The sequence below is a fragment of the Pelobates fuscus genome, chromosome 8 (assembly GCF_036172605.1).
Source record: "Pelobates fuscus isolate aPelFus1 chromosome 8, aPelFus1.pri, whole genome shotgun sequence".
Lineage (NCBI taxonomy): Eukaryota > Metazoa > Chordata > Amphibia > Anura > Pelobatidae > Pelobates > Pelobates fuscus.
Window position 1 is genome coordinate 50,860,435 of NC_086324.1, and position 18,443 is coordinate 50,878,877.

At 39.1% G+C, this 18,443-nt stretch overlaps 1 protein-coding gene across 2 annotated transcripts in view; it reads right to left on the reverse strand.

The window, feature by feature from the left end:
• The window catches only part of PARD3B (par-3 family cell polarity regulator beta), a 1,021,205-nt gene that overhangs the window by 77,311 nt on the left and 925,451 nt on the right, over positions 1-18,443 (reverse strand). The window contains exon 23 of one of the 2 annotated variants that reach the window (XM_063429810.1): positions 13,308-13,384. The exons of the other annotated variant lie outside the window; for it this stretch is intronic. Within the exon in view, the coding sequence (XP_063285880.1) occupies positions 13,308-13,384 (77 nt within the window). The remainder of the gene's footprint in view (positions 1-13,307; positions 13,385-18,443) is intronic. 2 annotated transcript variants of the gene reach the window in all.

Sequence of the window (18,443 nt, forward strand, 5' to 3'; positions counted from 1 at the left end):
AATTAGGTTTGATGTGAGCAATGGTTTGTGCAACCACTGCGATGCAGCACAGCTGTTGGTGGCATTACAGTCATGACCACTTAAGTAGCGGAGATCGGAGAAGAATCCTACACCTAACATTAAGCAGTAGATACAGTATACGTAAATAGACCAGCAACCCCCTGTCTCGTCAAAATATAGAGAGTTAAGAAAAGCCAGTGAAACACTTTTCAATCAGCCAGTAAGCTAATTAAAGGAAAGAAAGGTGCTGAATACATGTAGCAGATAAGATGCTATACCATGTAAAGAAAGTATAATTGGGAAAATAAATTATCAGGTTACTTTAAGCTATTGTCTACCTGACGTGAACTCCATCTACACACTACAATAGTTAAAGGAGATGTTTTGAATGCCAATTTTACATCAGAAAGTCACCTTCTTTTCTTGGGAATTAATGAAAACAATTTGTCATTGTTACAGTGATCTTCTTGAAATTAATGGCACTAATAAGTAATGCTCGGGTGGTGTGCTTTCATTCTCTAAATTACAGTTCTTTTTCTTGGCATGGGTACTGTGATTTTAGGTTCTAGCCATTCAAGAATGTATAAATGGTTTGGGGTTTTTTTTTAGATCAAGGGTCTGAATGCCAGCAGATGAGATAATGAATCACGGCATAACTTTGCTTGTTGTTTTTATATGCTGCTGTTTTTTTTTTATTTATTTTTTTATTAACAACTACGTGTTTCAGGGTGTAGTCTAAAAGGTAAGTACGGGAATTTCTTGGGAATCGAGTCGAGGTTTTCAGTATATATGATATATTTATAGTTAGATCATGTTTGTTAGAGGACTTTCCCAGCACCAGACATTGTTTATAATTTGTTTCCAGAGTTTCTTGGCATATTGTTAAGTCTGTGAAGCAAGTCAATGCTGGTAGGGCCAAGAACAATGGAACAGTTTGTTTTCCTTATAAGCTTTGCCTAGTAAAGTTTAAAGTAACACTTTACGTTTATTATAACTTTTTTTTTTCTTTATTAGATTCAAAGGTGAATATAATGAGCCGACTATATAGTGTAAACTGGACATGTATCTTTGCAAATAATGTCATATACTAACAGGTCAAAAGTATTGGGACACACCTCTTAATGATTGAATTCAGGTATTTCAATCAGACCCATGGTGGTGAAAAATGGGTCGTTCTGAAGAGCTAAGTGAATTTAAGCGTGGTACTATGATAGGTTTGTGATATCTCATCCCTGCTACATATTCCACAGTCAATTGTAAGTGGTATTATTGGAAAGTGGAAGCATTTTGGAACAGCAGCAACTCTGCCATGAAGTGGAAAATGACGTAAAGTCACAGAGCGGGTCACCGAGTGCTGAGGCGCATGGTGGGTAAAAGTCACCAACGCTCTGCTGATTCCATAGCTGATAAGTTCCAATCTTCCACTGACATTAATATCAGCATATAAACTGGGTTTCCATGGCCGAGCAGCTGCATGCAAGCCTCACATCACCAAGTACGATGCAAAGCGTTCGATCGAGTGGTGTAAAACATGCTGTAACTGGAGTCTGGAGCAGTGGAAACATGTTCTGTGGAGTTTGGTGGAGGAGGGATAATAGCATTAGGGCTGTTATATTGCTCAGCATAACATAAGTGGTGTCATAATAAATGTAAGGTATTTTCGTTTTCTGTTTTAGCAAAGCTATGTTAATTCTCGTGATAATGGAGTACTCCACGCCATTAAAATATCTGACAGCCATGTGATCACTGGCTGAATGGGGAAATCCTGGGTGTACCTTCACTCGTAATTTGAAAGGCTAATCAAGCCAAGCTCCATTTTGTAGTTCATATTCCAAAATCAGCAGGTTTATAATTGCCATTCTAGAATCCCCATGTCAATTAAAAAAGTATTATTGTCCTCACTTTTCTATGTCAAAATATCCCTATCTTTAATAACATCATGTCCATATAATAATACTATTATATGAAAAATGTGTAATAATCTTTAGGGTATTGTAGATGACAGTACCATCATCTACATCAACCTAACAAAGAGCCTGTAGCCTCAAGTGCAATTAACATAGGCCACATTACCCTCCCTGTTTCCCACTTGGGCACATGCCAAACATTTTGGTCAGTTTGGATTTTATCATTAAATAAAAATTCAGTTTTTTTTCCCCCCTTAAAATTTGTATTTTTACCAAATCTTTTTTTATTACATAATTCATTTTGGTTAATTATTTAGTTTGAAGGATAAGAATAAATGTGTATCTTTTGTGTAAATAGAATTTAGTATCTCATACTACACACAGAAATCTACATTTTCTAAGATAAAAGACAATGGTTTTCAGCAGAATAAGGTTATTATTTTTACAGAAAGAATCATTGAAGCACTCTTCTACAAATAAAAGGGTGAATACAGTTTTTACAGGTAAAAAAAAATCCCATATCTTTAATTTTTCGGAAGCGGCTGTTGATATGGACGTCATTGCAGCAGTGGATTCCAGGACTGACAGCAGTCCTTTTCCCAAGGTAGCGGTGATGATTGGAGTGCTAGTAGCTTTCAGCTTTCCTCTGTCACTGCCACTTACTGGCTAAATTTACCATTGTGCACTTTGTCACAATATTATCTTCCGAGCAGCTTTAACCGAGCACACAGAGAAAGAGAAAAATGTCTGTCGCTTCCTCAGAGACCACCTAGCGTCAACATCTATTCGTTTCAAGTGAATATTACATTACACGGAGTTATTTCAATAAGCCGATATGGTATTATCCAGAAGTTATCTAAAAACAGTTAGTATTTATCTATAGAGACAAATACGATGATTATAAATAACACACTCCAGAAAACAAAAGAAATCTCAATATATCCTTCTTGGTCAAATATTTTATAAGAACGTGTAATGGTGATAATCAGCATGTTCTATATGCTTTCTTGGGGGGAAAAAAGGTTTGCAGTAAATTTATACACAGTTCAACTCTGCATTAATTAAATGTTCTGTTTGCTAAAACGCTGCTGTGCAGACAGCTAGTCAACAGAAAATATATATATATATATATATATATATATATATATTTGCAGCAACCAATCACAAGGTTCCACCAATTAAAGTTCAGCTAATTAGTGAGCTGTGGTTTTGTTACCCCAGTGTACAAGTCCAAGAAATTATAGTCACTTCTGATCACAATAGTACACACATACCTGTAGATATGAAATTTTTAGATTATCTATAAATATAGATATATACGCACACAATAATCTATCTCACAGTGATAGATCTATTTATTATATTAGTGAGGTACCTAACCCTAATCCAGTTGGTGAAATTGAAAGGTGGAAGAACGCTGTCACACTCACTTATTGGGTTCTACCCATGTAAGCCCATAGGATGCCATGCCCTGTTCCAAACCAGCTGCACCTCCCATCATCAATAAAGGGGAGAATAGGAACTGCAGATATTATTATTATTAGCATTTATAAAGCACCAACTTATTCCGCAATCCTTTACAAAGTTATAAAGGGGGAAATTTAACAATAAATAATACAATTACAAATTGTTACAGGAACAATAGGTTTATGAGGACCCTGCTCAAATGAGCTTACAAAAACATAAACACCTAAAGACCAGCCTTCACTGACCTAAAACCTAACCTCAACACTTACCCTTTCCATAACGCCTAAGCCACTTTAACCCAAAGTTAAGGCTTCCAACAAAATTTAGGTTTATACAAATAATTATTTGGTCTACTTAATTTAAACCTAGCTGTTTATTTTATTTTCAGAATTTTGATTGAAGAAATTTATGTGGACACGTGTTCATGATTTAAACAACAGGGGACCTATCAGATATGTAGAACTGACTATTTATAGCGGAGTATTGTTTATTTTATGCTCTGGGATTACCCTGTTTCCTCTATAAAAGAAGATACTTAGGAATACTGACTTTTATTTGAATTTAATAATATAATTTTTATTTCTTTTCACCTTCATCTGTGTTCTCTTATACAGAAGAACATGCATAGCTAGAAATGTATATTTTAAACAATCTGCTCACATTTCTATTTTATCAGGTTTTCAATGGTTGGAGCCAAGACAGGATTTTCATCAGGTTCTTGGGTATCAGGCTATAAAGAATTTTGCATTTGGGTTGCAGTTCTCAGGTATGGGGAGATCATATTCCTAGGTGCACCCTGCAATGTAGAGAAGGAGTCTCAAAGTCAGTTTGCCTAATAGCCACTGGCTAAGTTGTCTTCCAAGTAGGTTGGAGATCTGTACTGCCAGATGTGCGCGTATTAGACAAAAATTGGAACTGTGACACACAAACAGGCGAACACAGCTACATACTGGGAGATTTAACAATGAATGAGACAATTACAAAAACCTACAGGAACAATAGGTTGAAGATGGCCCTGCTCAAATGAGCTTACAGTCTATAGGAGGTGGGGCGTAAAACACAACATGACAGGAAATAGCAATCAAAAAAGGTGGAGTGAAGCAGAGTTGGAGGAGAGAATAGAGTGCTGCCCTTTAGGAGAGAGCAAGGGACAGGTGTGAGAGGTAGAGCTTACTCTGGTCATAAGCTTTCCAAAAGAGATGGGTTTTGAGGCACTTTTTAAATGATTGAAGACTAGGGGAGAGCTTGATGGTCGTAGGCAGGCTATTCCAAAGGAAAGGAGCCACCCGCGAAAAGTGCTGCAAGCGTGAGTCGGCCGTATGGGTCATGGGCAGAGCGGAGAGACCGAGAAGGAGCATACCTGCGGATCAGTGAATAGAAATAGGAGAGGCTAGAATTGGTCAGTGCTTTATAGGTGTGGATTTGTACCGTGAATTGACTCCTATAGGATAGAGGAAGCCAATGTAGGGACTGACAGAGGGGAGAGGTGTGAAAGGAGCGACAGGAGAGGAAAATCAGTCTAGCTGCAGCATTCATTATATACTGAAGTGGTGATATACGACTTGTGGGAAGACCTGATAGGAGAGAGTTACAATAATCCATGCGAGAGATTACAAGAGCATGGACAAGCTCCTTAGTAACATCTTGCGTAACAAAGGGGTGGGTGCGGGCTATGTTTTTAAGGTGGAATCTACAGGATCTGGTAACTGGATGTGAGACACAAATGTGAATCCAGAATTAAGTAGAACGCCAAGACAGCGTGCTTGCAAGGATAGACTGATGTGGGTACCACTAACTTGAAGGGAGAGTGAAGGAGCAGGATCAGTATTAGGAGAAGGAATGACAAGGAGTTCTGTTTTAGAGAGATTGAGATTCAAAAAGCGGGAGGACATCCAGTCAGAGATGGAAGAAAGGCAAACAGTGACACATTGCAGGATGGCAGGGGAGAGGTCCGGGGAGGAGAGGTATATCTGAGTGTCATCAGCGGACAGGTGGTATTGGAATCCAGATGAGGTAATAAGTTTGCCAAGAGAGGCAGTATAAAGAGAAAAAAGATGGGGACCAAGTACAGAGCCTTGGGGGGGGGGGACTCCAAAAGAGACAGGGCAAAGAGAGGCGGTATCATTAGAAAAGGAGACACTGAATGAGAGTTGGGAGAGATAAGAGGAAAACCACGTGAGGACAGAGTCACAGAGAACGAGTGATTGAAGAGTTTGGAGAAGAAGAACATGGTCAACAGTGTCAAAGGCAGCAGAGAGGTCAAGAAGAATTAGTGTGGAGTTGTGCCCTTTGGATTTAGCTGTGATTAGTGTAACGAGATTATGCCCCAACACACAGGATCCAGCTAAACAGAAGACAACACAGAGGGAAGATACGTCTACCGGTCCTTAGGGTGGCCGGACTCGACGTATATAGGAGAAGACAGAGTCAGGAACGATCCGAGGTAAAGGGCACTAAGAGACAGCGTAAACTAGAACTAGCCGGGGTCTGGTACACAGTAAACAGAAAGCCGGCAAACAGAACAGATAAGGATAAAGAGTAAACGAAGTCAGAATACAAAGCCAAGGTCAAAACAAAGAAACACAACTGAACACCACAAGCGCTAAAGGGAACTGTAGCAGAAACCACGATAGGGCAAGGAACAAAGGGAAAGAGGTAAGTATATATAGCCAATCATCATTTATGATTGGTCCCCGTCATATCCACACCCCCAAAAGGTAATTGTATGGGGAGTGTGACATGACAGGGACCAATGGGAGACCTTTTCTAATTAGGCTCCCACTGTCCCTTTAAGAGCGCGGCCGGGACTCGCTCTTAGTGTCAGGCGGGACACGTGACTGCTTCTCGCGGTCACTGCCCGCCCTCCATTTCCAGCCGTCGGATGAGCCGCGCGCGGCTCGTGCAGAAGCTGAGCCGTGCGCGGCTTGAATAGAGGACCCCGGCCGGCACCCGGAAGGGTAAGTACTGCTACAATTAGGTCGTTAGTGACTTTAATACGAGCAGTCTCAGTAGAGTGGAGGGGGCAGATCCCAGACTGAAGAGGGTGAAGGAGAGAGTTGGAATTGAGGAAACAAGTCAGACGGGTAAAGACCAGTCTTTCCAGAAGCTTTGAGGGAAAAGGGAGCAGGGATATGGGACGATATCAAGAGATGTTTTTTTAAGATGGGTACTACAGTAGCATGTTTAAGGACAGCAGGGACAACACCAGAAGAGAGAGAGCAGTTGAACATGTGTGTTAAGGAAGGCACAAGACCTGATAAGTCGAGACGGGACAGGATCAAGTGGGCAAGTGGTGGGGTGAGAGGAAAGGAGAAGCACAGCCACCTCTTGTTCAGTAGCCTGTTATGATGTATTACGGTAGTAATGATGAATGATGCTAGCACAAGCACACAATACAGGCAAACACTGCTCCCAGGGCAGCCAGCCTCCTCAACAATAGCAAATACAGACGAGCAATCCGGGGTGTGGACATAGCTCTTTATTTCGTGATGATCCTGTGCTGCAATAAAGTATTTAGGGGAACGTAAATAGCCCCTGGGCCAATACTTTGAGACTGTACCTCAAATCTGTGTGTCCATATTTTCTATCCCTGTGGTTCCCAAACCAGTCCTCAAAACAACCCGACCAGTCCAGGATTTAGGGATTACCCAGCTGTGTCCAAGGTGTTTTTATAAAAAAAAAAAAATGAAAATATAAAAATACATTATACACAACTGGGTAAGCCTGAAGTCATGGACTTGTAGGGTCGCCTTGTTCTATCCTAATGTCCCTCTTTTCTAGGAGCTCCATATCGCTGATGTGTCTGAGCTCCACAGCAATTATACTCACAGTAATGTATCTTTAATCTACAAGAAATATCTTTAGAAATCAGTCTGTGTAAATAAGATACTTTGTTCTTGTTTTAATTTACATTTTAGTTGCATAAATTGCTATTAGCAAGTCACCCCCACTCACACCCCTAATATGAAAGTGTTGCTCATTGTCCATTTGAAATGTTGGACAGTATGCTTTAAGACTCCTGATTCAGAGTTTCAAAGTCAGTATTCAGAACCCACAAAAGTCCTGACATTCCGTACCCGCTGTTTTGAAAACAGGTTCCATCTTCTGCATGCCACTTTTCTCGTCATGACAAGTATGCAGAAATAAACTCCTTTCTTGTAACACTACTCTCTAAGACCTATAGCTGATATAAAACTAGCAACTTCCGGTACATCTCTGTGTATGTATACACAGGGGCCTGGGGCCCACACCTCTTCCGTGTGACAAGACTGGCAGGGATACCGGATCAACAGCTCTTAAAAAGTCTTTATTAGTGATATCATTATGGTAACACAATTATAGGAAACAAAAAGAAAAAAAATCTAATGAATAACATCAACATCTCAGGTGAATAAACATAAATTAACAAAAACAAACAATTTTGCTTTAAGAAATGTGAAATATATTACTTTTTATCAAGTGCCAAACTGTAATATACAGAGTTTTCGTCGTGTACTCGAGTCCGTATAAAGTAACTTCTGTTCAGTCAGAGAATCTGGTAACAATTTGAAATATATCCATTAGGGAGTTTCACTGATTGAACAATTCATGGGGTAGGAAAAAAAATGTAATAATTAGGGAATGTCCCTGACCCCAGAAACTTACAGTTTTGCAGAATGAGACACGGATTTATATACGATTTCCTGATAAAATTGTAGGGAAATTAGGTTGTTCTCCGGCGAGGCATGGAAAGGGGGCACCTTTAGCAACAGACCTTACAGCTGAGTTGGCAGTAACTCAGTAGCAGGAGGAAAGTGAAATGGGCTGTTATGGGTTCTCTCAATCACCTGCCAAAAATCTGTTCCACACCAATTGCTGTGAAGAGTCTATGTGAGGTGCAAATGGCATAGAAACCCAGCTCCATGCTCTCCTGGCAGAATCCCAAACAGCAAGCGAACTAGTGCCAGCCATAACTAAGCCACTGCAGACCCAACGGCTAGAAAATTATATTATTACCGTAGAAATGTATTTTGAAGCACACCTAACATTTTATTCCTGTCTAGATTAAGTTATTTATATCACATTGGATTTGTGTTTTTTATTTTGGGGTGGGGGGGGGGGGGGGGTTGAGCTTGTGAATGAACTATAAAACCCACATGGATTTATCATACTATGAAAGATTTTCTTTTATGATATTAACAAGTATATGTATTAACTTTCATAGGGTCATCATGAGAAAGAAAAAAAACATAATTTACATATGTTCTTAATTTTAAACATTAATGTAATGCTCTACAAATGCATGACAAACAGACCAACTTCTAGATTATTAACCACAGAAATAAATAGAAAATAAAAATCTAGCAGCTATGTAATGTATTAATATCTATCGGGGTCAAATAAATCTTAATGTCACATTATCACCTTTCCTAACTAAACCTGTTCTATCCTTGTCTTGTCTAGTCTTGTTCTAAATAACCTTTTAACAGCAGCAGAAGTTATGAAAAATCTAGATTTAAATGGAGGTGCCCCCTCTATGAATAAAATTAGTAGGCATTCTAGTGGCCATCTAGCCTTATATGTGAAACAAATAGTTGGAGAATCTCAGGGATTCAGTTGGAGAGTTTATCAATGTAAGGAAGGGAATTGCTGTAACTTGGAGCGTTGGAACCTAGCCTACCATTTTATAATGGAATAAGGGGTAATGGTAAATGCATTGCACAGGTTGAAGAAGATGAAAGTCCATGTTACTGGAGCCTTTCCAAATATCATATGGCCTTACCAGGGTCACAACGGTCATTATTGTAAGAGGACCGTGGAGTTCCATCTGTCAAGAGAGGCCTCAGGCCACAGGGAGGCCCCTCTTGCAAAATGCTATTTAGTATTTTGCCATTTATGCAATGAACTTTATGACATATGAGCAATGTTCTGTCTCATTCAGTGAGCTCTGGACTGGAAGAGCATTTAATATGGTCTGCACCCGCCAGAGGTGCAGATCACATGCTCCCTTACTAAACCACCAGGAATGCAGTCAATAGCACTGTGGGGCCACAAGGGATAATACCCCAACTGTATCATCAGTGTTCAACTTCATGCTCAACATTCACATTATAAATTAGGCAACTTCTAATAAAAAAATCAAAACAAAATCACAGCACTGCCTTAGCACAGTACTACCTCCAGCATTGCTAGAGTAATAAATAGTAGTAGGACTTAAGGAAGATAGAGAGACCCGCCCCCTTCCCCCCCATATGGGGAGGGAGGCACACACAAGGATTTGTAAGGGTTGGGAGAAAAAAAGAGAGACTCAAAAAGGGTGTTAGGGAGACGGAGAGAGACACACAGGGGTGAAGGGAGATAGAGAATAAAATAACAGGATTAGGGGTGTCGGATGTATTGGCCTTGTATGTAGCTTTTAGAAAGGGGTTATCACATTTTAATATGGGCTAAAACTCCATAAGGTTTTATAACTTAGCAACACCCCTTACCATCGCTACAAGTATGCATGCTTTAATACGGGCCAACCTCAACTACATGTTTATCACAAGCTATTTATTCTATCCCTCTACCCACAGTCTTCGTTTCTACTATTGTTTCGTCTTCACTTAGTTTCTCTGTCAATAAATCCCCACCTTTCTCTCCACCATACATTTCTTTCAGCCATGCAGTAAAGGTATATACCAGCACAGGTATCAATCCCAGCTCCCCTGACCTGAATTTACCACCAAAACTTTGTATTAATGGTCATACCAAATATTCTCCATCTATAGCATATTCAGCCCTTATGACTGGTCTTCTTCGTTTCCCTCACCTCTGTGGCACTCAAAGGGTTTAAGTGTTGGAGACATGCACTTATTGGAAGGCGGTCTGCAGCTTTCTATTAAGCAGCTGTAGCTACTTGGATAAATAGTTCTAGCAGAAAAATGCTATGTTCAAGACTCTTGAAAGTAGACGCCTTAATCATAGCTTTTTCCTTGTCCGCTAGAAAGGCTGACATTTTTTTTCTATAAAAGCTATTCTGTGGATCGTTCGTTGGGTATGATCTGTTTTAGGCAGGTGGTATTTGCAGTTCTCAGCAATACAGCACCAAGTATTTCCCTAACTTATCAGAACAATTATATTTCTATTTTAATCTTTGCTAGGTTGACTATGGATATACAACTTCTAGCGTTTTATTAGTCCATTAGTAATATTTACAAATAATATAACAAAACTTTTTTTTTCTCAATTCTTTTTCATTTAAAGTTTACACCCTAGATATTTGCACATCTACCATCTTTTAAGCGGTTTACAAGGGGAATCTGCCATATTTGTTAGAGGCAATAATTAGTCATTAGCTTTTATTTCCAATTTGCGTATCGCAGAATGTGTTAGTCTTCTAGGTGTTGCCAGAAAGTGACAGACATATTAGTCTTTGCAATCTAGGATATAGCACTGTATTAACTGCTGAACACTATAAGCCGGGATAGGCAACTATCGGCACTGCAGATATTATGAACTACATCTCCTACAATGCTCTTACAGCCATAATGCTGGCAAAGCATCAAGGGACATGTAGTCCACATCATCTGGAGTGCCAAAGGCTGCTGACCCCTGATCTAGCACTATCAAACTGCTTAATGGAGTGAGGTGCATTGTGGGCAAATATAAAAACTACTAAGGGGCACGTCATATCCCCATGATGCGCTGGCCGCGCTCGTGCACCATCACCCGCTCAGAAAATATAGCAGTGCATACTTCTTTCAAAGTGCTTCATGCTACGCATGTGCCTAAATGCATGGATGGCACTGCAGGGGTTAAATTAATTTGCACTGCTTGCTTTGGCTATTCCATGTAAATTAAAAAAAAATTCAAAAGAGGCTTTTGAAATTTAAAAAATGAAAAAGATTGCACTACCCAACATCCTTTAGTTAACTATTCGGTTGTGCAAGTGTGTCACACATGAAAATTGCATCTAACTGCATTTATGTAATAGCTACGTAGGTGTTTGTGTGGCTTCTACGTCCATTTTTGAAAATAATGATGAATTTTGTAGAAGAATATACCACATTACAATATTTTTTTCCCCCTCACAGTTTTCAAAAACAAACAAAAAAAGAAGTAACGGGCCCCCTGGCACGTGTAGTATTTCTAATTATGGTTCATATTTTATTTTCTGCAATAGACCACTGGTGGTCAGTCACTAAAGTTCTCATAGAACATTTGCCCAGGGGTACTGGCTTGAGTCTCCACTATTGATTAATGGCAATATCAGTGAGTAATTGTCCGAGACCCATGCAGACTGCATGCTTCACTGAGAGGCGAAGGGGCTCCCATACAGAGGATACAATGTCAGGTATCTTTAAAAGTACAATTTGTTCCCAGACTAGATTCTACATTCTTTTTCTTTCTATAAAGCCACAATTATGTCCAGTCAACAAAATATATTATATGCAGTCAGAGAATTATGTCAACTTATCTGTGGTATTAGATGAGATTAATATTTGTAAAGGTCGCTCAGTTTTCCGAGAATATTTGTTAACATTTAAAACTACAATATATTATGCAAAGTATTATTTTACATTACTACACGTGAATATGATATATAATACAGACTATCCAACATACTTTACAGATTAGGTAATTGTAATATAGAAAACAAACCTTGCATTCTCCACTGACTGCATTTATAGTAAAGGTATCAAATAAATAAACAGAGTCACTGACACATTCATACACTAAATAGAAAACTATACAAAATTGAAAGTAGAATTTCTTTTTTTTTTTTTTTAAACTAAAATTGGCCTTTTATCCTTAAACCGGGGGCCTTATTAAACAAAAAGTAAGTTTGTAGAGGATGTAGGAAAGGCCTTAATACTTTTGGCAAAACAGTGATTATAGGCAAACCAAGAAACACAGGTCGATGAGTGGCAAGGTTTCCTCTCGGTGGTTGAGCAGTGTCTAGGACAATATAGCAGAGGGCTAGACCTCTCTACTGTCTATACACAGAAACAAGCGCTCTCTGCATTGTCTGACATTAGTGGGTTGGCAGTCAGCCTGACATGCATTCACACCAAGCTGACCTGCCTATTCTTTGGGCACTCTAAGTCACACAATTCTCATCACTAGTCCACCCCCTTTACTCTGCCCAAGAGCATACCACTTATTTGGATACCATTGTTGGGGTGCATTTAAAAACTCCAACTAATAATATAGCTCTAAACATCAATGCTCAATCAGGGATAAACAAACTTATTTGAAGATGAAAAACTTGTCACATATCCACCTCATTATTGTGGGACAATTATAATCACAATATTGTCACAAACAAAACAAATGATCAATTAGTAAAGGAGAATTTATTCTAAAAAAGGGTGGGCCAAATAGTTGACATTTTGAAGAAATGCAGTAACACTTCTACACTGAGAAGGAAAATGGGTATTTTTCAAAGTTTAGACGGTCTATAGCAGGCTTAGGCAACCTTCGGCACTCCAGATGTTTTGGACTACACCTCCCATGATGCTTTGCCAGCAATACGGGTGTAAGAGCATTATGGGGGATGTAGTCCACAACATCTGGAGTGCCAACGCTTGCCTATCCCTGGTCTATAGTAACATACTTCAATATGCGACTATTATAGTACAAACCATAATATATGTCAACTAGAAGTAAACTATTATTTTATTGAGAACTATGCGTGTCAATAGACAAGTGAACATAAGTCCACAAAAAGCCACTATGTAAGTTACGCCGGAATGATACTAATTATTTTTTTCATTTATGAGTATAGACTAATGATTGCTAACCTGTACATCGGATGTTGACATTCTACATATTACGTGATGATAAGAATGCTTTTAGTTTTTTTAGGAATCAGAAGGTATGTAGTTTGCCAACATTTGCGTGACATGCGTAAGTCAGTGTTACACAAAATATATTCTTTCCCAGTCAGTATCTGTTTATGAATTAAAGTACCTGGGCAACGATGCATACTGCCTCTCCATCCCTTCAAATCGGAGGTTTCGAGATCCATCAGGAAGCCTGGAAGCCATCTGGAAACCAAAAGAAACAAATTGGACTGAATACATGAAGGTCTTTGATAATTTATCTCAAGATGTCACACAGGCCTAAAAATTGATGAGTCAGGAAAGAAACAAACCCATAGCAAATCACGTCAGCAATCCAAAATAACACTAGGATGCCAATGCATGGCTTTCTAGAAATGACTTCTTTCTATTAAGAGTTCTCCAAGTGGAGACATTACTCAGCTCGCTGACACAACTGCTGGCAGATCAATGCAGCAATTTCATTTCTTTTTTTCCCCTCAAACAGCATGAAGGTGATAAAATAAGGTGCACAAAAAGGTGAATGCCCTAAAAGAAAAAGCTGCCAAAACCTTAAATCCTTACCCGAATTACCACTCCTCGAACAACCTTCAGTGCACACAATAAACGGAAACAATCAACACTGAAAAACAGGTGAGGAGGTATGGGGTTGGGAGAGTGCTCTAGCTTCAATTTTGAGATAGCAAATTAAAGAATAATTTGGCATTGATTTAATATTTTGGATAAGCATTTTAAATAATTTAATATTTTTTTGAATAAACTTAAAAAATATTTTTTATTTTGAAAATAAAATATATATTTTTATTAAAAATATGCATTGTTTAATAATATTTCTATTAAAAAACAAACAAAAAAAAACGTTTTTCTAAAAATATTAAATCCAGGCCTTTATTTAAGAAACAACAACTTGTGCCAATTATGTAAGATGGAAATAGATTAAGAATCACAATTACAATTATGCATATTTATTTCAATTCTGTTTATTAGCTTCTCTTTGTATAATGAGTCTTTGGCTTGCATTCTTGGAATTTCTCTCTCCTTGTATTCCTACTGTCATAGCCAAGAACAAAGCACTTTGATCGTTCTTTAGTCTTACTTATTGTCTTACAAGACAATTGGTAGATACAATACAGAGAGAATGTTACATTGATTGGTTTAAAGGGACACAATAGTCACCAAAACAACTTTAACTTAATGAAGCAGTTTTGTGTATAGATCACGTCTCTGTAGTTTCACGGCTCAATTCTCTTTTGTTTCTGTTTATTCAGTTCTAGCCACATCTCCCCTGGTTGTGACTGACACAGCCTGCATCAAAACTAAATGGTTTAATTTTTAATCAGATGTAACCTAATTTAAAAGTTTTTATCTCCTGCTCTGTAAATTGAAGTTTTATGAAATACAGAAGGCTCATGCAGGGTCTAGAAAGCTATTAACAGAACAGGAGTTAAGAAGTTCTAAATTAAACAGAATTTGCAATAAAGGAAGTATAAACATTAAAATACTCTTTACAGGAAGTGTTTATGAAGGCTGTGTAAGTCACATGCAGTGAGGTGTGACTAAGGCTGCATAAACAAAGTGGTTTAACTCCTAAATGGCAGAGAATTGTGCAGTGAGACTGCAGGGGCATGATCTATACACTAAAATGGCTTTATTAAGCTAAAGTTGTTTTGGTGACTTAAGTGTCTCTTTAACATGGACACTATGGAGAAATGAGTAGCAAGTTTTAATGCTCTATTTTAAGTAAGTGCAGTTTAGGATTAGGTCAGGGCCAGACTGGCCCACCGGGATACCGGGAAATATCCCGGTGGGCCGGCACCCCAGTGGGCCGGTGCGCGGCCGCCTAGTGTGATCATGTGCTCCCCTCTTGCCGGTCATAGAATGTAGCGTGGCCGAGCAGGCAGACTGGGTAGGGGAGCTTCCGTTCCCCTACCCGGTCTGACAGGAACCTGCAAACGAGAACGCTCCTCCCGCGAGCAGGCAGGTTGGAGCATTGCCGCGCGTTACCATGGCAACGCTCCGACCTGCCTGTTGTTCTCGCGGAAGGAGAGAGAAGTCAGCATGCAGCCAGAGGAGCTGCAGGCTGAACAGCACGCGCCACCACTGGACCACCAGGGATTGAAGAGTAGCCGTCCCCCCTCTCCCCTGGGCCCTGACCAAAGGTAAGTAAGGGGAGTAATATAAAGTTTTTTTTTTTTTTTAAATAAATATATCAATGCTAAACCCCCCCACACTACACTCCTCTCCCCCCCACCAACAGCACCCCCCCACACAGAACCCTCCCCCCACACAAACAGAAACCCCCCAACACAAAGAATCCGTCCACACACACACAGAATCCCCCACACACACAGCACCCCTCCACGCACACAGCACCCCTCCACGCACAAACGGCACTCTCTCCACGCACAAATTTCTTTCATGTTTTCAGTTTTTTTCCTGCTTCTATATCTGAGCAATATGCTGGCGCGATGCATTATGGGGCTGGTATGGACTTTTTTTCCAGGGCTGCTTTTTATTCCCAGTCTGGCCCTGGATTAGGTATGTCTTATAACCTGGGTTGACGGTATAATATGAAGTATCCCATTCTGTGATGAGTAGAGGGTAGTGAGTGTTTGGTAACACTTGAACAAATAGTGGAAGATGTACAACTGTATATTGAATTTGTTTGATGAACCTTCAAACAAAATCTTAAATGAGTGTTGTGATTTTTGTCAACGATATGTTTGAACGTTCATCAAACTAATGTGGTAGATGTTTATAAATTATATGATCTTTGTATGTTTTTTTTTTTTATTACACTCACTGCTCCCTAATAATGAGTTTGAGTCAAATACATTAGGCTTCCATTCATTTTACTAGGTGATGTCTAAACTACATTTGCAGTGATCTAGAAAGACATTTGGTCATGGAGCTATTGCTTCAGAGTCCAGACAAACTACAAGAACTGAGTGATCACACACTGCAAACATACTCGAAATCACAGGCTGTTTACTACATAATCCCATGATAAGATAACTGATTACTTATCACCACTAATAACTGATATACAATCTCATTCAGACACGTAATGGTCAATTTGCCACAATTACAACTATCCATGTATACATTGTGGGGCCAAACCTGAACATACTTTTGTGGTCAAAGAAAGATCAGATCAGGAGCAAAGTTCGAAACATTTAGCAATTGCTTTGGAAACCAATGGGATCTCATCTCTGCGTTTAGAGAAATCTTATTTATGGTAAAAATAAGATTTTACCATATTTACATTTTATGCTTTATAATGGACCACCATATCCTATTTAAGACACTTGTTTCCCCCCATGACGCGGGTATGTCGGGCCTATCATTGTTTTCCAAACAGAAAATAAAATAATGAAATCTAAAGATAGAAATGTACTTTCTAACTAATTGTTGAGAAGCCTAGAGAACAACAAGGTTTGTACAATGGCAATATTCTAAACTACGAAACCTCAAATGGATCAAATCTTCCTAACCAGTGAAGTGTTAGTATCAAACCTGCATTAAAAAAAAATCGTTTTCTTTGAAATACAAAAGCCTGCAGCTCTGATCACTAAGCTTTACGGGAAGCTGTGTGGGTGGCATGAGTATGACTTATATGGAAAGGATTTGAGTGTCTGGGTCAGAAGTCCAGTGTTAATAAAGGGATTCTCTACTTTTACATACACAATCTGAAGTGGCAGTGTTAGATCAGATAAAACAAACAAGCACACAGTATCTAGCCTTGCCATTCTGTTTAGATTCGGACTAACATTTAATTTCAAGATAAGCTTTCAGAGGGAACAGAAGGAGTCATCCAGTCTACCACAATACTTGTTTTGATTGCTTGGATTTTACAAAGTGAAAAGTTGTTGTCAGAATCTTCTATCTATGCTAAAATGTGTTCTATTCCTCTCTTCTTTTCATTTTTTTTTTTTTAAGTTGCACCCCGACTTCATTGATTTCAAAGCTGAAAGGTTGATGAATCCGCTATTCGCCTCAATTGTCCACGGTACGGCTGTCAGAATAAGTTCCGTATATAATACAATGGATCCATTTTAGCTCCAGAGATGAGACAGACTGTTAGAATGAAAGCACTTCGGCTATTAACACTCAGCTCGAACACAGGACCCGCACTCCAGTTTGTTTTCCAAGGGACAACCTTCGTTAACAAATGCATAAATCTCTCTGAAAAGTCTCATGCAGGGAGGGCAAACAGCACGACTATAGATGCTTTTAGGCCACTTTTAGCTTTCTTCTGAATTCACCTGCACAAGTAGAGTCGAAGCTTTGAGTGCCTTAATAAAAGGCCGCTATTAGGCTTTCTTTTTTTTTCTCTTTCTCCAGTAAAAGCAGAAGTCTTACTGAGACAATTTCAGTGTCTCTTGCATTAAGAAATTTCCTGTGTCTTGGCACCTCTACAGCCACTAGTTTTTATGTAAGGAAATATGCTAAAAGGCCCTCTAGTCACCTCCCCTTTACCAGATTAAAGCGTCAGTCTCATTTAGGAAGGTATACAGAAGGTGCATTAAAGAAAAAAAATGCTCGCCAATGTGAACTGCAGCTAATTGAAGAAACCTTAATAGCCTTTTACGAGCTGGCATGAAAGGCAAACTCCTCGTGTACCATAGAAAAGACAGACATTTCAATTCAATTCTTTTTTTCTTTCAAGTAATGTAGAAGCTTTTACAAAACAAAAGTATGAGGGCATTATAGGAAGTGACTACACTTTTCAGCTTACATGCCTTAGTATTGAACAAGACAGCAGGTTGATTGTCTGCTGTCTGTTCTCTGTATTTAGAAACTTCTGCTAGGTTTAATGCATAGGGTAGAATGTTCTATCACATAGGTCTAGTCTATTGTTTAAACATTTTTGGTCTGGGTACAAAGGATTGCCTCTGTTTTCATAGAATATTAGGGGGCCCACCCACCAACTTCATTACAAAAGGTACTGGTGTTTTTTGCAATGTTCAAATAAAAGGAAGTAAATTAAAATGGTTTGAATGTGTGCTATTAACAGAAATACATATTTTTTTTAGGGTTACACACAGCTGCGCATAGCACACAAAACATTTTGTTCAATACACAAGTTTCCATCGTTTTGAGGGACAGTTTGGATTTTGAGGCCCTGTCCCACTGTGCAACTTTGTCCCCAAAAACCTGACTTTCCACAAAAACCACTGTGCGAGTGCATTATGCTCAGAACACTAAAACCATGCAAAGAGCACAGAAATGGTGGTCCCTGCATGGTCCGCCCGCCCGTCTTTGG